The sequence below is a fragment of the Melanostigma gelatinosum genome (genome assembly GCF_949748355.1).
Source record: "Melanostigma gelatinosum genome assembly, chromosome: 18".
Classification (NCBI taxonomy): Eukaryota; Metazoa; Chordata; class Actinopteri; order Perciformes; family Zoarcidae; genus Melanostigma; species Melanostigma gelatinosum.
Genome location: NC_136651.1, coordinates 19,524,333 through 19,546,925, shown reverse-complemented (window position 1 = coordinate 19,546,925; position 22,593 = coordinate 19,524,333). Strand labels below are relative to the sequence as shown.

The window sequence follows — 22,593 nt, the reverse complement described above, 5'->3', positions numbered from 1 at the left end:
TCAAAGCACTTGACGGATCTTCTAAAAAGCTTTTCAAACAACCATTCCAACATCGGGAAGTCATTCATTCCAGACTGAAATATCTCAACGACGGCATTTAGTACGTTCATGGTTCCCAGATGATGAATCACAATGAGTTTGGCGATATTCTGACTTTCCCCTTCAAGCACTGCCGCAAGGCGGACGTTTGTGGGTTGAAGTGACACATCTCAACAACTGTTGGATGGATTGCCCTGAAATGTTTGTGCTCATGTTCCTGCCTTCCCTTCGCCTGAACTGCATTCATTTTGGTGATCCTCTGACTTTTTCATCGGGTCGAACTTGGTTTGTGACCAAATGCCTGGTGATGACATTCCCCTTCAGCCTCATACAACTCTTATCATGCCAACTAAGGTCATGAACATGCTACGGCATCGCTAGCATTCAGAACAGCTAAGACTTTGGCTGGACGACACTTCGTACGAACCGGACCGTGCGGAGCGTACGGGGGGCCTCGGGCTCGTGCTGCCGGCTCTGGTCGTCGGTTAATTGTGCGAGCGTGTTAAAGTGATTTGATTCAGCGGACGGTTCAATGTGGCTCTCCACAGTAATCTGGTTCCAGTGTGAATGGTCACGGTGTCAGACCTGCTGCTGAATAGTTCAGATCTGCTGTGAAGGATTGGATTACAACTCATCAGCACACACACACAGGAAACACTTTCAGTCCTGTTTCACAGTTCTTCTCTTTTTTATTTTTTGTTCTCCCCTTTCTATGTTTCTCCCATGTTTTCTTCCTTATACCCTCCCTTCCCTCCTTTCTTCATCCATCTCTTCTTTACTACCTCTCTCCTACCTCCTTTTTTTCTTAATTTATTTCTCACTTCTTTTCTTTATCCTTCCTTGCCTACCTCTCCTCCTCTCTTGACCCCCCTCTCTCTCCCTCTCTGTCTCCCTCTACCTCACTCCACCTCTCTCTCTCTCGCTCTCTCTCTCTCGCTCTCTCTCTCTCGCTCTCTCTCTCTCGCTCTCTCTCTCTTTTCTTTTCGCTCAGTGAGTCGCAGTAAATCCTATTGTGATGCTAAACTGATTTTCAGAAGACAGATAGAGAGAGAGAGAGAGACACACACACACACACAGCGAGCGCGAGACAGAGAGGAGGTTTGGATTTCTGTTTGAGCAGATCTGATCTGACCTTCGTTCATCTTGAAGTTTGTAACACTTTCTCCTGTCAGTAAACTTTTTAATCCCCGCTCCCTCCAGACTCCAGCGGGTAGGTTCGGGGTGTTGTTGGAGTCTATTTTCCCGGAGAATCCTCCGCTTTTTGCGCTTCAGGAATGCACTTTGCAGGAAACGCAGCTCGCTGCTCCGGACACCTCCTCCTTTCACTTTTTCCTTATCGGGGAGTTCTAAATGAATGAAGGAAATGCGCTCGTGAAGGAGGGATCGTTTTCTGCAGTCCGGTCCCCGACTCCTCAGGCCGCCGGGCTGAGGACAGAGGAGAGCCGGGCATGGAGAGCGGGGTCCGGGTGGGGCTCCGGCAGCCGGCTGGCGGAGGGGAGGGAGGAGGTGGCGGCGGCTGGGTGCTGGTGGAGGCCCGGCTACAGGGAGGAGCGCCGTGGGGCTTCACCCTGCAGGGCGGCCTGGAGTATGGAGAGCCGCTCATCATCTCCAAGGTACGAGACTGTTCCTCGTTATGTCATAATGTGTGTTACACATGTCATGGTCACCTGACACAGGTGACCATGACCATGAAATTAGCTTTTTTTCGTATGTATTTTATTACATAGTATAATATTATCTTTGTCTATCTGAGTTGGGCATACAGTGGGTACAATGCCCTCAGATGTTCTGTTTCCATGGCACAGTGATATTAGAATCCCATTATGAAAAGGCATGACCCGCTACTCTGCCTCTGATTGGTTTACCCTGATATTCCTACTCATGCCTTCGCCTTAAAGCAGGATTCCTATTTTAGCAGCCGGGTGCAGCTGCATAATCTATTGTATTTCCTGCATCCAGTGACGTCAAAAGTGATGTCATTGATGGCAAGGAAACTAGAGTGCTACTTTAGCATCGGTAGCTGGGCAATGCCATTCAAAAACGTCCTTGTTCTCCAAGCTAGTTACTTTTCCCACTATGAGAAAAAAAAAAACCCAAAATATGAGTGCAGAGGATGTTGAAGGATGTACATTTTACAGTGTTCTGGCTGACTGGGATATTCAGCCGTATTCAGACCGTTCGAGGCTGCAGCACCAAGAAATGGCCGACAGGGAACGTCCAGAACCTGAGCTGCCGGGACCAAAGGCCAACTGGAGGTGCCTTTGGTCAGATTGCCCTCCCATGCCCACAGAAAAGGAATCATTCTGCTGGAATGAATGCCAGCGTGGACAGTGTTTGTTGGATGTTGTCGCCAACGACAACCCAAAGAGAGCGAGCAGTGTTTTTCTTTCTTATTTTGAGTCAACTGTTCAGCGGGCAGCCGGACGGCAGAGACATACAGCGGGGAAAACCAGCGTGTAGGGCCGACGTATTTTCATACCTCGCTCTGTGAATTATAGGCCCAAGGATTCATTTCAACCAAACCAGAGTTGTTGGTTGTTGGAACAGTGGAGTTTTATTTTCATTCTGTCCAGTTTGAAGTGCAATGGGAGACATGAAGTGTGTTGTACGATGAGCTAACAAGACAATTAAGCTGATGTTAGTGAAGAGAAACCTGAATTCAGAGGGTGTGTGGTTGTGTTTTTCTTTCTGTGTCAATATATATTTCCATTATTGACATTTTGTGAGAGAGTTCATGTTGTTTATCAGACGTAGCAGATCCGCCGCTCGCAATGCATCCTGGTACATACACTGGAGATATTATTTCTTCAGTGGACTACATTTACCATCAGCGCTGATTGGAAACCCACATAAAAGGTTGCAAATTTTCCCTTTAAATATCAGAAGTAATTTTAACATTCTCCTTCTGACCAACATTGAGAAAGCAATTTAAAGGGTATTTCAGCAATTTCAGTATTTCACTTTCTTTAAATTGGTTGCCTCACAGGAGTTGTAACAAAGAATGATCTCATTCAAAGCACCAGAGGCAGAGATAACCTGATTTGTAGTTATGGGTAAGCTCCAAAAAAGCTCAAACCCACATTTCCCATGATGCAACCTCTAGCATACTCCTATTTGACCTTCCCTACCTGGTTAATTCACACTTTTTTCAAACTGTCCATGTTTGTTATGCCGAATTAAAAAAAATGAAGTCTCCATTCAAGCAGAAATAACCCGAATGATATCATCTCACTTTAGCTGCTAAGCTAGCAATAGCTGCACAGACAACCCTGAATCCCAGATTCAGCACTTTTGGCTTTAAAACAATGATATAATGCTTGAATGTTGAACTAAAAGATTCAGACTACCGTTGACTGTTTGTCATTTGTCATTCACCCTCAACCACAACTGAAAGGAACACCGTGTTACCAGCTAACGCTAGATTGTTTATCCCGGAAGCCTCTCATCTCAAACATCACAAAGACAGAGCCCACTTCCTTCCTTCTCAAACCTCAAAATGATGCAAAGAGTGAAGTTCTTCCTCAACAAACAAACCAGGCTGTACAGTGCAGACTGCTTTGTGTTGGGCAGTGCAATGCGAAGCACATAGGGAAACACGTTCAACATGCAGAGAGTTTGATTCTATAGTTGACCAACTCACAGAATTAACTGCAGCTGACAAAACACTTGTTATGAATAATTATTTCTCCTCTTTTAGGGTGTTAAGGCAAATATGGCACTTTCAAAGTGCGATTTGGTTTAGAAATGATGAATCGCTAGGCCCTGGCTACTGTAATAAGGACGGTGGTCATTGATGATAACCTTTCTGTCCTCGCAGCAATGTGGCCTCATTTTATTAAAATGCAAATGAGCACGCTAGTGTGTGTGTGTGGGACAGAGGCCAAACTGCATGCTGTAAAATAGGACAAGAATGTGAATTATGTGTTGTCCTGAGTGCTTTCGAACACACTCATGCTTTTATTTTGTGTAATGAGAGCAGTGTTAGCACCGTTCTCCATGTTTGACCGGCATCTGCCTGATGTCTGTCGGTTTGACGGTGTGTCTCTCAGCCTTTTTCTGTCTTTTTCTGTACTTCCTCTCCCTTTCACTCTCCCTCTTTCGTCTGTCTGTTTGTCACTAAATGTCCAACTAATGTCTCCCCGTGTTTGTCCAACCGCACAGTGAACTGAGCTGTAACCGGGAATATCTGCTGCCTCTGTTGGTTCAGCGGTGATCTACTCTGCTCTACTCTGTAGTTGTAGCTCCATCACAGTTCTGAAAACTTCTATCCAACATGTAAAGGATCCATGACAACCTTAACAGGGGACATGTCTGTTGAGATTCAACAAAAAAAAATATATTAACCCATATAGACCAACAGCAACTGGACTGGATCCTCAACAGACAGTTATGAGGTACACAACTCCTGGCCCATTATCTCTCCCAGGACTGAAACTGCTGAAAAAGCCTCTGACGGGTCCTCTTAAAAACCTCCATTGGATGTTTCACCTGGTTGATCTTTTTTCTGTTGCAGATTGATCACACAAATCTCAATTTACTTTTGTATAGCAACAGTTCGTAAAGAACAAAAGCTGTACTCATGAAATCTGGGGTTACGATTCGTAACCATGCTCTCAATCGAAAAAGCGCCGCTTGTACAACTGACAGGAACTGCTTGGTGAACAGCTCAGGCGCCAACATGGCTGCCCCCGTGACAAACATAGACTGTATTTAAGAAGTGGCAGTAATTGTCGTGATGTCACCCATTGGTTTGTGGACTTGGTTTGCGCCATCTTGTTTTTTTGCAAACAGTGAACGAAAGTGACCGTATTTGGACTGGGGAATATGGCTCTGGTACCAATATTGACCTGTCAATCACAAGGTAGCCCCACCCTAAAGCATTTTAATCACAATACCAACATTGATCAAGTCCCTGGTGTGCGTTAGGATGTCTTCAATCTTTCACTTTCTTTTTCTTTTACTTTGAGTAGACAGGGACATTGATAGGGGTTTGACAATTGCTCCATTTAAATTTTTCACAAGCCAGCAAAGACACAACTATTCAAAATCAATTCAGCCCCCCCCCACACTGCTGTCTGAGGATATTTTCCTAAACCTCACAGTCTTTATTGATTAGAGGAGGTATGTTGTTTCAGTCACGGTATGAACAGGCTGAGCCGCTCTGTTTGGATATCTCCATCTGCAGGATAATGAATTTCAGCTGGAATACCAAAGTCAGTGACACACACACACACACACACACACACACACACACACACGCACACACTGTTACACGGCTTTACTGGGTGATTCTGCGAGCCTTATTTGGGTATATTTATTCCTTATTCCTGATGTGCACCGCTCTACAGAGCCGAGCAGCGGTTTACATTTCAGCACGCTGTTATTCTTTCACAGCTCTGAGAGGATGCTTCATTTCCTTTCAGCACAGCTCATCAGACTCATCCCACATTTGTGTTACTCAGTCAGTCAACCCATCTTCGTCTGTCCGGGGCCTGCTCCTCACTCCAAACCTCCATCTGTTGACGGGTTTTGCAAAATGTCATTGTGTTTTCTGTAATGTTGTTGTGTTTTGGCCCCTCAGGGCCACCGTACATAGGTGCTTAAAGTCACTCGGGACCTACAGAACGTTTGGCGAGCGCTGCGTTTGAGGACCCTTTCGAATTTCGGGGCTGTGTGGATCTAAACACAGAATGCCTTTGTTGAAAAGTAACACATGTTGTAATTCAGAAGAGGGTCAGACACGCCCTGAGTGAAATTCTTGGCAGTTGTTTTAACATTCAAATATTCCCAGATGGGCGGGGTTTGTTGTTTCAGAACAGTGCTAGATACCTTTTGTCAATCAGAGGAAAGTATGTGAAATCAACTATCAAATACAGTCACTGTGTGGTGTTAGTTAATGTATTTCTAGTCCCCGTGGTGAACCCACACATAATAAACAGGATTCTGCCCGCATTGTGATGCCAATATCCTAATGTGTGTGGTGGAGAAGCTCACTAGCTTCAAGTCTCTCCTGCGTATCGAGGCCCACCTAGTTCTTTTTATTCTCACACCCAACACAGCAAGCATCCGGGGTTCCAGTCTGAGCCGGCGACGTTTGTGCAGAGATATTTTCACGACCGTCTCAGGATTTCATTGTGCTTATCTTATAGAAAACGAGAGCGCAAGACAATGTGACCTCACAGAGGACGGACGCAGCGATAAACACTCAGTAGGACGTAGGTCCTGATACTGTCGCACACGCTGCTGAGAGGCATCATTGGCACCGCTGATAATGCAGTTGGGTCATGCTGACAGTCGTATAAATTCATACAGCATATATGCTGACATTACTTTTGAAAGGAATGCTAGTATTAACTATTGCTAACTTGTGTGAGGGGGCTTATTTGCTTTTAACCCGTGCTGCCGGTTATTGTTTTGGGGCACTCGACCAACATCCTTATAGCATCTTGGCTCCAACACAGCTGATGCACCAGTCATAAACAGGCGTTATCTAAAGTAACCTGTAATTAAAATGATATGCTAACCCAAGGCATTGGAAGTTAACACTATGTCACTGTAGGTAATAAGCTAGTTGTATGACAAAATGTCCAACGTCCACCGTCTTCCTTGTATGGAGTAGTTATGATTGCTAAGTGAATAGTTTAAAGGGTTTAAGTGAACAGTCAATTTAATTAGAAAAGACAGGTATAGATGCAGTGAAGTTTTACTTAAAATGCAACCCGTGAAGAAAAATAGAGACAGACAGGATGTGAGAATGAAAAAAGCCACCGGGCAAACAGCCTTCTTTTCCCGACATTGACCCACGAACGCACACAAGAGCACACCACAAGTGGTTCCTACCCGTCAGAACAATAGAAAGCCCGATAACGGCTGCCACAGCAAGCGTGACTCAACAAGTTCCATCGCTGTGTTACCAGTGCAGAGATAGGACATGTTTAGCTTAGCTTAGCACAGAGACTGCAGGCAGGGAAGGACTGCAGCATGAACCCAGTAGACCTCTTAGGTCACTTCATTATTGGTTTTCTGAGCTTGGTGGTCTTCTCCTGTGTATAAGAAGCGGACGTAGTCATCGCGACGTCGTCCATTGGTTTATCAGAATCAGAATCACAATCAGAACCGTTTATTGCCAAGTAACTTTTCACCTGCAAGGAATTTGTCGTGGCGGAAGGTGCATAACATTCAACAATAACATTTAACGATCAAATAACACTTAACGATCGAATAACATTTAACTGTCGAATAACATTTAACTATCAAAAACAGTCAGCACAGTGCAGGAACTAGAAACATATTTGAAACGTACAATAAGATATGGAATATAGGATATAGAATAAAGTGCACACAAAAACAGATAACAGGACTGTCAACCAAGTGAAGTGTATGAAATGTTAAAAGTGACGAGTGTGTTTAAATAGAGAGACGGGGATGTGCAGGGGAGAGACCAGAAGGAAATGTCCTGGGGATGACAGAGTCAGTGGACCCGGGCTCTGTTGATGAGCCCGACTGCCGACGGGAAGAAACTGTTTGTGTGGCGTGAGGTCTTAGTGCTGATGGACCGCAGCCTCCTGCCAGACGGAAGGGGAGTGGAAGTATCGACAGCCGTTATGAAGCTTTGAGTTCGGCAATTAAGCCGTCGCCATCTTGGATTACGACGGTCGCCATGTTTTGTTTTTCATTTTCTCATAGACTTCGATACAATCGGACTTCTTTTTGCAACCAGAGGAGTCGCCCCCTGCTGGTCAGTGGAGAGAATGCACGTTTTAAGACATTTCTGAATTGGCTTCGCTTGGCAGAACCGGAGGTTGCCGCCTGGTCTTGTCCTGCTGAGCTCTCTCTCACTAGCAGACTGACTGCATAATGAGCCAGCGCTTCAGTAAATCATTTAGCTAAATCTGCAGCAAATAGCTGCCAAATCATTGACGTCTTGCTGTGCACATTTGCACGACGCCACTTTCCCTGTGAATCTGGACTTACAGGTGTTTGTGTGTGTTGTGTCTGTGCAGGTAGAGGAGGGCGGCAAGGCGGACAGTTTGGAGCAGCCTCTGCTGGCGGGGGATGAGATCATCATCATCAACGACGTGGAGCTGACCGGATACAGACAGGAGGCCATCGCTCTGGTCAAAGGATCGTACAAGACTCTGCAGCTCACCGTCCGCAGGTACAGACTCTCTGTGTGTGTGTGTGTGTGTGTGTGTGTGTGTGTGTGTTAGTTTGGCTATTTCTAACATCGGGTAGAGATCGGGTAGCAGAGTGAGTGTGTGTGTGTGTGAGATTGACAGGGAAATCTCTCTGGTTGTTGGGTAATGACGAGGAGGAAATTCAGAAACAAGGGGAAAACACCTGTTTCAGATTTTAGTAAATGAGTACTATGAGACTAATGATGACATCATTCCACATACACACGTAAAGCTTCCCATAGGGGTGGTAAAATACACTGGAACAAACTATTTTCATGCTTTTCACGAATTGATAGTCTTTCAAATTGAACTTGTATCTATCGAGTAGGAATACCAGAACATTAGAGTCACAATTATCCATTGTTAGGCATCGAGCACCTTTATGCTAAAGTTGAATTAGAACTGTAATGAAATAGGTTTTCTGGTCTCCACTGTTTTCTAACAGATTGGTGTTTATCTTTGCACAAAGAGAAAATATGAATCACTGAAATCAATGACGGCTTAAAATGTTCCCTCTTTCCTTTGTTCTTTCCTTCCTTGCTTCCTCCCTTCCTTCTAGTTAACCAGTCTAATCTGTAACTGGTCAGGATTCTGCGGTACATCCTGGTTCATAGTCCAAATCAGATTTGGTTGTCTGGAATCAGCACACACACACACACACACACACACACACACACACACACACACACACACACACACACACACACACACACACACACACACACACACACACACACACACACAATCCAGTAACGTTCTTTGTCAAAATGAACTGATAAGGTAGATTTATTTCCTAGAACTAAGTTGGACCGAGTCTGTTCCAGTCCGGCACAGTTGGTTCTGGTGGTCGGTAGATAAAGTCATACAGCGTGTTATTCTAATGTGAAGTCGTTGGATCCAGTTGCTGGATAACGATTTATTTGAAAGTGTTTGTTGGTATTTGTTGCTGACATCGACCAAAGAGAGACTTGAATGAACAGCTGACCCTGCAGTTAGTCTGTGTCCATGGCATGTACACTACTTTCTGCTAACAATCCCACAATGCAATGTAACGCATTGAATAGATGCAGCAAACATTTTGTCATTAAAAAAAATCTTCCATTTCCACAACACTAACCTCTTGGATTAGCCCTCCACTACATCCTAAATAATAAGATCAACAGGGCAGAATATGAATATGATTATTAATAGCCACGTTGTGCTTGGATCCGTCTCTTTCGTGAAACGTCAAGCAGGTTCATTCACCTTATTTTCTTCTTCATCTTTTCCGACGCTCTCTTATCGGTCTTCGATGACAGTTAAAGATAAATGGTGTCTTACCTTTGTAAACATTCAGACTTCACTGTGAATTATCCATAGACAGTATATAAGAAGCGGACGTAGTCATGGTGACGTCACACATTCGAATGTGGACTGCTGTTTTGAAGCCTTGAGTTCTGCAATCTCGCCGACGCCATCTTGGATTACGGCCGTCACCATGTTGGTTTTTTTCGCAACCAATGAACAGAAGTTACCGTGTCTGGAATGCTGAGGAGTAACTCTGGTAGCTGCAGCGACCTGTCAATCACAGTAGCCCCGCCCTAAAGCATACTCCTCTTTATGGTCTGTTTGACTCTAAATGGAACATAATTTACTAAATGAACATCATGCTGTATTGAAGAAGACTTGAAACTAGAGATTGAGACATAAACTCATGTTTACAATGTTTACTGAGGTAATAAATCAAGAGAGAAGTAGAGTCATTTTCTCATAGACTTCTATACAATCTGACTTCTTTTTGCAACCCGGAGGAGTCAGTAGGGGTCAAAATGTGTGTTTTTTTATTGATTTGATCAGTTACTGTAGATAGTCAAATGATCATCGATATAGGCTGCCTAAATATAACCACCTGATTGTCAGGACTGTATGATGATACATTTATTTTGAAAACGTGGGGTAGTAAGATTTAGATTTTTTCTCTCCCTAATTGAACACCGGGATGCATTTGCTCCACTTCTGAGGCACCTATGAACGTAGCATCTATTTTCATTCTCCGGTTGACACCTGGCATGGTGCAAAGCCAGGTATGTATTTGGGTTTGGGGTGTGACTGCCTGCAAGGCTGCTGTTGCTACTGCGGCTTCTATTCACTGGAAGACGCGTGAGAGGCACGACACAATGCAGGACTTTAGACTTCAGACACACACGCAGACACACAGGTGTAGATGCACACATGGCATTATGGAGAAGGTGTGGCGAGGAGGCGAAGGCGTGAGAACTTGTCCTCCAGACGGGCGGAGAGCAGCGCTGCGTGTTTTGGTCTGATTGGCTTCCTGCAGGAGTCTGATGGGGAACCATGAGACAGGCGACTGCTGTCAGGTCTGTTTCATGATAATTCTGTTCTACTGGGCTTTACACAGTGGGCCGTGTGCAGGGGACTGTGCAGCAGGTCAAACTCTGCAGTTGCATATCTGAGCCGCATTCACCTTTGGACTTAAGTGCCCTGCTGAATCTACAAATCCAAGGGGACAAGCTGATTTCACAGACAATAAGTGGATGAACTGACGGCTGTAGCTCACACAGACGTGTCATGCGGACAGAAGTAGCCACTGGTTTTCCGTTGATGATCTCCTAAATCAGCGGTTCCCAAACTTTTTAGGCCGCGCACCCCCTTCTACATCCCGACTGGGTTCGCGCACCCCCCCCCCCCTTAATAAAAAAAAAAAAAAAGAAGCAACAGAGCCTTTTAAGCCTTCATAGCCGCATAAGAATCGGACCAATGAGAGAACAGTTTGCTCGCGCGCGGCATTTGTTTACAAGATTTAGTCCGCTGTTAAATGTTGCAGTGTGAACACAAACCGAACAAAGGAGCAACTGCAACAAAGCAAACGAACTGAAGGTGTGAAAACGCCCTGAAACACTGCAACAAAGTTTCAATAACTTTCAGTGACACAAGGCGTCACTTTTAAAGAGCAATACGGATGTGAGGACACACGCACAGGCTCAGAGGCAGATTATCACATTTAATTTACAATTAATGAGCAACTAATGTAGCCAGGATGTCTTCGGACAAAGCATCGATGCGGCGCGACACAGTGTTGTTGGACACCGGGATCATGTCCAACTTTTTTGCTTCTTTCCCCCCAATCATACATTCCACCATCTCTCTGGCAGCTGGCAAGCTCACGTCTTCGGCGATTGTGTGCGGTAGCCCCTTTCTCGCTATTCTGTAACCAGATATGAAGCCCGTAGTGCGTCATTTATAGACCCAACACATGAATGAGACTCCAGTTGTTTTTGGCTGTTTTGTAACTCCTCCAATTTGGATATAAACGATGTAAGGGGCTTTTGACTTGCACTGGCATGCTTGGTGTTCAGGTGGCGACGTAAATAAGAGCTTCAGTCTGTTAGCCAGAACCTCACTGCACACCACGCACTGTGGCTTTGGGCAATCTGCGTTGCCAGTCCAAGTGAAGCCCAGACACAGATACTTTTCATCATATTTCCTCTTTTTTTCCCAGTCTGATGCTCACTCTCGTTTCCTCTTTTTTCACCTTGACTCCGCGATGGGCCGATGTGCTCCCGATTTGTCTGTGCTGCACCTCTCCGTTCCCCTCGCCTCCGATTCATCTCTCTCTCTCTCTCTGTCCCTCTCTCTCTCTCTCTCTCTCGCTCTCTCTCTCTCTCTGTCCCTCTCCTCTTTTACGACTGATAGCTTCAGATGTCCCACCTGACAGTTTTTAAATTAAAATTACATTTTTTTTAAATATTTAATATTATTACACCATCAGACCGCCATTACACTTTTCCTCTCGCGCACCCCCTAGAGGCAGCTCGCGCACCCCCAGGGGTGCGCGCACCCCACTTTGGGAATCCCTGTCCTAAATGTTCCTCCATATAGAAACGCAGATGTCTCCTGAATGAATTTACCATATGAGGCTGATGCAACCATCAGTTTGACTCATTTGTTTCTGGGATGTTTTCTCTGTCAGTTTGCTGCCGTAGCTGCAGAGAAGAAGGGGTGAGTCAGGGCGGTGGTACATTTGGGACACTTTGTTGTTGCTGTTTGGAACAAAACGTGTCATAAAAGTTGCTAAATTCATCCCAAACTGATCCAGAACCTGAAAGTGAACCTAAAGTAAAATCGCCTTGAATATGTTTGAATTATTTTGTGAGTCACGTTTTCTCAGACTCACTCTTCTCTTTCATCACTTCTTCTTCACACACATCAGATCTCCTCTCCTCTAAGTCTGTGTGTGTCTGTGTGTGTGTGTGTTGGGAACTAAATGGAGCGTGTTTGGGTTATCAGCATTTAAGAAACTGAATTCTTGACATCAATAGAATTATTAATGTATGTAACAATTATTAATGATTAATAACACCACCCTGCGAACAGGGACCAATGACCAAATTAACGAAGTCTCATAATTAGGGGTCACTCATAATGTCAATAGTCGGGTGCGACTACACATTCAGTGACAGTGAAGGGTTAAGTTCGTACACAAGGCTACTACATACAGTTTTATTACACACATATGCACAAGTAATCACAGACGACTGCTCCTTAAAGTGTAACAGAGTTTATTGAATCAAAATAGAAAATGATCAAATCAATTAATATTGCAACCAACAAACGTTATCACACAATCTTATATGCTTAATACCTAAAGAATAAATAAAATGGATGAGGATGTGTGTGTGTGTGTGAGCAAAAAGGGGGGGGGGAACGAGGGAACAGCTCAGCGACGTGTGACGTAGTTAGGATGTGGTGACGTCTCTCATGCGTGCGACCCAAAATGGCGGTTAGCCAACAGGGGACCCGGCGTCTACATGTGGTGGCTGTTCAGCACGTAGCTAGATTAGCTCAAAGCTATATGTGTGTGTGAGGCACTCGAGGGCACGGGGTTACCCAAGGGCTGCTGACTATGTGTGTGCAGGTTAGTGAGAGAGAGGGAGCGAAGAGAGAGCGAGAGAGGAGGGGGGTCATGGGTCAAACTCTGTGTGCGGTCCGCGTTGTAGTGAGAATGGAGAGCGCTGGCCGTATCGTACACAAAGTGCCGCTGTCGGTAGAACTGCCGGCAGTTATGTATGATAGCCGAGATTCCACCTTTCACTCACAGAGCTGATTTAATGAGGAGAGAATATCACACGGAGTGTGATAAAACAAATGAAAATAAATCCCAAATAAAACAGACCCTAATCACTGCGGTGAGATGAGAGCATTGTTTCCCATCACCCCGAAACGCGGTCGGCGAGACGAAGGTCTGGCCACCATAGGTTCAGTCTTTCAGTGATAATACACAAACTCCCATTCACTAGCAGTGACGGATCTAAATGCAGACAGTTACAGCAGTAGCTGTCTCTCTCTGTCTCTCTCTGTCTCTCTCTCTGTCTCTCTCTCTCCCTCTCTCTCTCTGCCTCTCTCTGTCTCTCTCTCTCTTTCTCTCTCTCGCTCTCTCTCTCCCTCTCTCTGTCTCTGTCTCTCTCTCTCCCTCTCTCTCTCTCCCTCTCTCTGTCTCTCTCTCTCTCTCTCTGTCTCTCCCTCTCTCTGTCTCTGTATCTCTCTGTCTCTCTCTCTCTCTCTCTGTCTCTCCCGCTCTCTCTGACTCTCTCTCTCTCCTCCTCCATACCTGCTGCCCTCCCTCTGATTCAGGTGAGCCCTGATTGGCTAAGAACAGAGTCAGACAGAGAGAGAGAGACACACTTACACACAGAGGCATTCAGAGACAGCCATTCGTGTCTTCACAACAGGCTGAGGAGCTGCCAGTCAGAGCTGTAAGTGTGTGTATGTGTGTGTGTGTGTGTGTGTGTGTGAGTTGGTACTTTCAATTTTAAATCAGTCTTCAGGTAAAGATGGATGATAGAAACTTTACTTTATCACAATACATGTTACGATATAAAATGTTTTATTATTATTGTCTGGTCGACTGACTGACCTGCTTCCTGGCCTGTCAGACTTCTTTTCAGTGAAGTTATCATGTCTAAACACTTGGCTTGGTACAGTTTAGCAAATACGTTGTTACAGCTGACAGAAATTATAGATAAAACGACAAAAAAACGTCCCAAGTTGTAATAATCTAGCTGGATAATACATCTATCAAGTCTTAAAACTTTGAGAGTGAGCTCCTGATCGGTTGTCACAACAACAACAGGTCACGCCTGTTTCGGGCTGTTGGACTTGGCTGGGTTGAAACGTCTGAAGGAACCAGCCTGTAGGAATGCAGTTTGTTACTGGGAACAGGGGTTTCGTAGCAAGTTTAATATTGACGTATAGGGCAAAATACTGACCTTTGACCTCTGTAGAACAGGTGTCTGCAGGGCCTCTAGCCTTGGTGTTTGTTTGGACTTGTTGACTTGTTTGGTGTATGGTGTCTGCAGTGATAGCTCCCCCCACATTGGACTCTGTGAGGGGTGCATTTTTGATTTGGACTCACTATGATGGTACTTCAATTTGATTGGTGCAGTATCTGTGTGGGCCGGCACTAGAAATACTTTGCAATCCCACTAGAATTCCAACAACCCCAGGGATGATGTATTTTGATATTTCAGCATTGTGAATTAAAAAAAAAAGTGAATATGATTTTTTCCATTTAATTTTAGGTCGTGGCAAAGAAATTTACGTGAGTTTATGATTCTCACGTTTTGTTTAGAAAGATCATCTTCACAAATGAACACTTTTTGAAATGTGAACGTAACCGTTAGAAGTAAAAAGCTAACGTTAGAGTACAAACAAACACTACGCTTGCACGACTTCACGTCACCAGCACTAAGCTAAAGGAGGACTAGTGTTCTAGATGGTGAGTAGTATTCTCATTCAGCCACTTGTGAGAAACCTCCTTTCTGAACCCCAAAACCTGCAAGAAGGTTTGAAAAGCATATTTATCGTGGCCTGGGGCTGTAAAAACAGCCATTATTGTTGGATTATCTGCAGTTCCTTGAACACATCATGTGTGCCAAACGCTTCCGTCAGGAAAAGTAACTAAATAATTGTGATATTTCATCAGCTTGGGGTTCAGAGGGTGAAGGAAAGATAGATACAATCAATCGATCAATTAGTTTGATTTGTAAGTGTTTGTAAGTGTGTGTTTAAACTTCGGCCAGAGCCAGGCTAGCTGTTTCCCCCTGCTTCCAGTCTTTACGCTAAGCTAGGCTAAATACATGCCGACTCTAGGTCTGTACTGAACACGCAGACATGAGATTGATATTGATTTCCTCATCTCACACGACCAAAGGAAAGTGTACGTCCCAAAATATTGAGCTCGTTCTTTAAAATCTTGTTGACAAATGTTCGGATGTGTCACAAGCTGATCACACCGAGAGCAGCTTTGAAGCCGTCTTTTAATTGATACCTGACACTGCCGTATCACCGCTCACCTGTGCTCTGGCTGTGTTGCCTACATCACTCCTTGCCATGCACCTTGCAGCTGTTTTTTTCCACCGTTTTGTTCTTTAATCCCCAGGCAGCTGCAGTGTGCGCTTCACTGGTGTTACATTACACATGAAGAGGTTTTGTTTTCCCGGAGGCACAAGAAGAAAACTACGGACAGCACGCATCTGCTGCTCAAAATGCAAGCATTCTTTTTAGTGCAGGTCATAGTGGCGGTGTTGTGCGTCAGAGCAGAAGGTCTTAAAGGGAAGATTTGTCACCATTCATGTGGACGTCCAATCAGTGTTGATGGTAAATGCAGTCGATTGAATCAATAAATTCCTCAGTGCGTGCTGTATTGACCCAGAAAGCTTCAGGTCGCAGCTGCAACTGTTTTTCTTCCTGCATCCAGCGTGGTAATTTCACGTGACAGTGACGTAGTTGGATGCAAGGAAGAACTACAGGCTAATTCAGCTTGGACTTCTAGTCTCCGCCTCCCCCCAAGGAGCATAACATCATTTCCATTGCTCTCTTCGCTTGTATTGCAAACTAGCTACGTTCAACACAAGCGCCAACTTCCAATTCTGACGAGTCAAGCCAAAGCAGAAGTGTCTTAAAATTTGCATTCTCTCTACTGACCATCAGGGGGCGACTCCTCTGGTTATAGAAGTCTATGAGAACTCTCTTGATTTATTATCTCAGTAAACGTTGTAAAAAAGCCAAGACGAATAATCAACAACCAGCAATGAGGTTTAGCAGGTACCAAGCTTAGCATGTTCTCCAGCTTAGTTTGGCGTGTTAGCATGCTAACTTGGCTAATTAGCAATGAACACAAATTATAGCAGATTATGCGAATGTCATTGTTTTTGCTGGTATTTTGGACAAATACAAATTTGGACCTGATGTTGGTCCATCCGATACTTGTTGAGATATTTCCGCCAGGGCCTAAGTGGTGGACCAACCGATCAATAGACCGATATTGCAAATGCAGCACCTGTAGCATCTGCTCCACAATACCAGGATCCAGGAGCTTGGGGTGATGGGTACTGGTGGAGCTCTGGGAACTGTTTTCATAGATCTAAGAGCCAACTGACAGGCAGCATCTGGTGGAAGTTGTCTCCTCCATATTAATGAACCCACCACAATGTAGAAGTGTGTGTATTTCGGGCTGCTAGTGTTTGTCCTGTCAGTGTCCTCTGTGACCAGACTCTGCAGTCAGTCAGTTAGTATTTCGTTGAGCAGGTTAGGCGGCTGTCTTATTGTCTCTATTTGCATGTGCTTTGTTTTGTTTTGTTTGTGTGACTCAGACAGAATGCAAAGCTGACAAACCTCATTCAGTCCTTGCATTCTGGCAAAGATTTGGCTAAAACCAAAGAGATTAATCAATCCACAGGAGAGTAAAATCTTGTTTTACAACATGTACAGCATGATCCTTTAATTAAGAATTCTAGTGCAGTGCTCGTTTTGTGGCAGAGTTTTTGCTCGGCTTCTGCAAGTGCTGCTTGCAGTGTAGTTGAGATCCCCTCATTGCTTGTGGACTCCAGGGGAAGTGAAGAAGAGTTTGGTTGTAACGTTAGTATGTAAGTGAACTGCAGTCCTGCCTGTAAAGGCCCGCTGCTGACGACTTGATCGGGCCCTGAAGCCCGCTGCACAGAGCACTATCTATTGTTTATTCAAACCTTATCGACATTGAACCAGTGTCCAAATGGCCCCAATTTCCACACTGCACGAACTCCGGTCCGCAGCAATACACCGGCCAAGTGTGAAGTAGATCTGATGGGCGGTTCTCGACATATACGAAGGACACAGAAATGTGTTGCTTTTTTCTATCTTGTGAGTTTCAGGACACAAAATAGTGATACAATCACAAAAGAAAATGTATTGTTGGGCTCTGACCATGTGGCTTAAACATGTGCTGTGGACAAAGAAAATCAGGCCTTAACTTTTTCAAGCAAAGGTCTCATCCTGATTTGTAGTTGATAAGAGCAAAGGGATTTCACACTAAGGTGTGAATTCCCCCCCCCCCCCCAAATAACCATGGTAACCGCGGCAATCTCATTGGCCGAGAGCCAAGAGACCCGAGGACCCCTGTGGTTCAGCCGATGTTCTATAAAACTCTCTGCTGCCCCCACCTCATTGCTTTCCCCCTTCGACCTCGGTTGAGTTAGGAGGCACACAACCGCTCTCTTCGCCCGGACCTTCGTCCTGGACGCATGAAGACACATCGGCCTCTCCTCCCCCCCCTCCAGCACGACGGAGGCCACGAGGAAGCAACGGCCCTTCAACCCTACTCAAACCCTGACAAGCCGTTTCGCTGGATGAAACAGCCCGCGATAACGAATCTGCTTCAGCGATCAGTTCAGCGCTTTTTGCCCCTTTTTCTTTTGGTGCACACATTCCGGCGAAGGAAAGACGACAACGCCTCCCTCCTTCACCGACGATTCCCGGTAAGACGCACGTACCACGCCGTCAGCCGAAGTTAGATCACCCTCCCTGCCGCGAGGACAGATCACGTCTGCGTTTGCTCCAGAGCAAGCCGCACCAGCAACGCCGTGCGACACACAGCGCCCGCTGCAAAGCCGCGCTGCAAGCAGCCCCCCCCCCCCTTCCTCTCGAAGAAAAAGGACAACTTTGCTCACGAACCCTTCCACGTTGCAACGAAGCATCTACAAGTAAGATTCTTGGCATTTGGGCATAGCTTAGCTTAAATTAACTTAAGTTTAATTCAGGCCATTCATTTATATGTTGATATTCCCGTGTTTTTGTGTGTTTAAGACTGTCGCGTGATATTGAGGTATTACGCAATCATTACGGAGCAGAGAAGCTCCGCTGTATTCGTGTATCAACTGTGACTGTTTGCTTGGATTTATTTGATTTCTTTTCATTGGTTTTACTACCCTTCGTGTAGTATTCTCTGCTCATTAAATCAGCTCTGTGAGTGAAGTGTGGAATCTCGGCTATTGTACATAACTGCTGGCAGTTCTACCGACAACGGCACGTTATGTACGATACGCCAGACACCCCCATTATCACTACAACGCGGACCGCACGCAGAAGTCTGATCCATGAGCCCCCACCTTTTTTCTCTTTCCTCCTTTCACGAAACACACATACACATAGCTCCTAGCTCTACCCCTGGGGAACCTCGTTCAAACGAGCGCCTCACACACGTGCTGCATCGGCACACGTGAATTACTTACAGCAGCCTAACTGCCATTTTGTCCGAGTTACTCGACTCCGCCATCTTTGTAGTTTTTAGCTGTAGTTCTTAAGGCCCCTCCCCTTTGGCCAGCGTCACTCGACGCCGCCATCTTTGTAGTCTTTAGCGTAGCTGTAAGACTCCTTCCTGTTCACCCACAGACCCACACACACACATACACACGCACACACAGACATACACTCTCATCCATTTTATTCATTCTTTAGTTTAGGCATATAAAATTGTATGATAACGTTTGTTGGTTGCAATATTAATTGATTTGGTCATTTATTATTTTGATTCAATAAACTCTGTTATACTTTCAGGAGCAGTCGTCTGTGATTACTTGTGCATATGTATTTGATAAGACTGTATGTAGTAGCCGGTGCTCGAACTTAAAACCTTCACTGTCACTGAATGTATAGTCATACGCAGACTATTGACATTATGAGTGACTACTAATTATGAGACTTAGTTTTATCGTTTGGTTATTGGTCCCTGTTCGCAGGGTGGTGCCCCGTTTATATTAATAATCATTAATAATTGTTACATACATCAATAATTCTATTGATGTCAAGAATTCAGTTTCTTAAATGCTGATAACCCAAACACGCTCCTTTAGATCCCAACATAATGGTGCCCCGTGTGAGGCTACGTTATTCCAGTTTTGTTACAGTATATATGCACATTAATCCATAATTAATTTTGAATAATTAATTTTCCAAAAAATATTTTTTTTCGAAAAATTATTTTTTTTTCTTCTTTTGAATGATCCAAATTCCTGAAACTTATTTCCCAAAATAGGTAGGCTTTGATCTTCAAAATCTTGTCTTATTGTAATTAAATTTTTGATTTTAAATTTTGATTTTTAATCTTAATCTTTAATTCCCTTCTCGAAATTTTATTTCGTTTCCAGGTTTAATTATTTGTTTCATTTCTTAAAACTAACAGCCAGCTGTGGAGTAGATTTGATCGTTTATTTGTAATACCTTGCTTGTTTCTTAAATCCCTCCAAAGAAGTTACACACAGCTGTCACAGGCCCAAAGTGCTAAACCACATTAGCATTTTCGCACCTCTGGCTGCAAAGCAGTAGTGATACCTCAGAGCAGCAACAGTAGAAACGTAAGTCACAGAGCTAGACATTTCACTGTGCACCTGCTTGAACCGTAACACTAACAGTAATTAACACCTAACAGTAGAAATCCTAAGTTACAGAACTAGACATTTCACTGAGAACCGTAAACACTAACAGTTTCCGTTCTAACACTAGGGAATTAACAACTACTGGGAGTCGTGCTCATTAGAGAGAATGAGTGACGAGAAATCCCCCATTCCTGGAGCTGTAGCTCCAGAAGACACCGCATTACGAGATGCGGTGGCTGATGTCCTTGGACTCACAGCAAAGGAAAGAGAGTACTTTGCAAAATACACTGCTGTCCTATGCGACGAGCAATTAGAGCAGCTGGTGGCTTATGTAAATAACCCAGCAGGTAACAGAGAGCGCCTGATTCAGGACGTAATCGGCGAAATACTGCTCATCTACCATCAGAAAATGCAGCTGCAAGCTGCCCGAACCCGGGCACAGAGCGACGAGCAGCAACGCGAGATCTGGACACTCCGAACAGAGGTTCAGGAGTTGTCACGTGACTGTAGAGCCCTACAGTCAGAAAATAGTAGCCTGCGCAGTGACCTCAGAGAGGTCAACCTAGAACTCTCTAAAGCATCAGAGAGTGATGACAAACTGAAAGCGCTTCAAGGTGTTCCAGCAACCCCGGTAGGTACTGCTACCCCCTACCGAACCTTTCAGCCCAGTCATTTCTTGGTCTCGGCTCCCTCATTCCCCGAGACCCGAACCACCTTGCATTTCTTGAAAGCGACATCCCCAACCAGGAGGAGAGAGGACCAACACCAGGTCCTAGTCGGCCCAGGTGGCTTCAAAACCACCTCAGGCGAACGCAATCCTCCACGCAGTTCACGCGCGCGACAAGAACTGACCCCATCCCCCTCAGGGAGGGAGGATGATCGTCGTTACCACCATCGCGAGTATGGAGACTCAGACGACTCGGACGGCCCAGGCCCCATCAACCTTGGAGGCCTGCATACTCGACAGATTGAGTCTCTGGTAAAAGACGTAGGGCGCTTTAATCCCGATAATTACGACTCGAGCATCGATGACTACCTAAGGGAGATCGATCGCTGCCTCCTCGACCTATCGCGCCCCTCATCGCGCGAAAAGCTAAAGCTAGTGTGGAAAACCACAGCGCGAAGCGTCCACGCTTTCATTGAAACGCTCCAGCCGAGCATCCGCGACTGCTATTCATCCCTTTGTCACGACCTTAGGGAGGAGTACTCCTTGTACAACGACCCAGCTTCTGCCACCCTCTGCGCCTTTGCCATTTCCCAGGAAAGGCTAGAGTCTCCGAGAGACTACTTCAGGCGCTTGAGATCTGCGTACTTCCAAGGACGTAACGCCCCAGGTCTAGAAGAAGACCATGCCTTCAAGTCGCTATTCTTGCACAATCTCCACGACAACGTGAGATACGATGTTACTATACACTGCAGAACGAGTAACCTCACCATGCCAGAGATTAGGAAGTACGCGCAACTTGCATGGAAGACACGCGGACGGCCGACAAATCGGTACGAAGACACCGCCATAGTCTTAGGCATCCAACAGTCGAGCGACTCCGACCTAGCGTCGGAAGACGACGAGAGGACTTGGCCTAGCGAGCCCTGGTCACCCCCGAGGAACAGACGACCCTGGCGGTCGAAAGACCAACGGAACCAGGCGGGTGAAAGACGCCCTCAAGGGCAACACATCAGGTAACGCTGACTCGCAGCTCACCTGACTAAGCCAAGTGACCTTTCCCCCTGCTGCCAAGTCGACGTGGTAGGGGGGGGGAAGAGAACTCAGCGCACTTCCGGAAACGACCACTCCCATTTTCGCACCTCGTTCTTCAACCTTCTTGGGCGACCTTGTTCGCAAAGGCAATGCCCGTTATGTATATATCTATACATATTCTTCAGTCTTACTGGGGGGTCATAACACTCTTGCTCTACCCGACTCCGGGTCAGAAACGAGCCTCATGTGTTCCCCCACCTTTTCGCATACACCTCTAGGGTGCCACAACCTTAGAGGCCCCTTCGAGCACCCTAGCTCGTAAGATCTTTCGTCAACTAAGCCTTGTTCTCCTGCTCTGTCAGCATGATCCACCTCCAGCTTGTTCCACGAAGCCACCGCCTTCTTTCAGCCGAGTCATCGCCCGGGCCTGTCAAGTCGCCAGTGCCGTAGGTAACTGAACTTGACCTGTGCGCCGGACCTGTCTCCATCTCTAATTAGGAGGGTGGGGGGAGGGAGATATCACCAGCCCGTCATGACACACTCCAGAGTGAAACTGTTCGCGACGTTTCCCTGAGTGCTGACGGTAACGTGGGATATCTGCCCTCGCCACTTGAACAGCGCGAGGGGGGTGGATCTCTGACAACAGAAACTTAGAGAGATGCACTTCACAGGAAGTACACTCTAATCTCGCCAGTGCCGAAACCAACCGGCAGAATGGCAGCTTACTATTGACTACTAACGTTTAACTGCATGCTCCAACTCACCCTGTAGACATGCACTAACCGCTAACACATCCAACTTCAACCAGAACAGTTGCATGACCTGACAAACCATTGTGACTGTAAACTGATGCTCCACTCTCATAGAGAACCCTTTGCATGCTTTATAGACTCTACCAGAAGTAACCAAAGAAGACATAACCTCTGCCGTAGCAGTCAGATTTAACCCAGGACCTCATCCGAGAAGGTTCAGCTGTCAACAGCTGGAGCAG

The 22,593-nt window shown here is 45.6% G+C and overlaps 1 protein-coding gene across 1 annotated transcript in view; it reads left to right on the top strand.

The window, feature by feature from the left end:
* The first annotated feature begins 1,133 nt into the window (after positions 1-1,133).
* Positions 1,134-22,593, top strand: part of shroom3 (shroom family member 3) — a 72,247-nt gene continuing 50,787 nt past the window's right edge. Inside the window, exons 1-2 of the mRNA XM_079289103.1 lie at positions 1,134-1,652; positions 8,043-8,197. Coding sequence (XP_079145229.1) covers positions 1,488-1,652; positions 8,043-8,197 — 320 coding nt within the window. The 5' untranslated portion in view covers positions 1,134-1,487. The remainder of the gene's footprint in view (positions 1,653-8,042; positions 8,198-22,593) is intronic.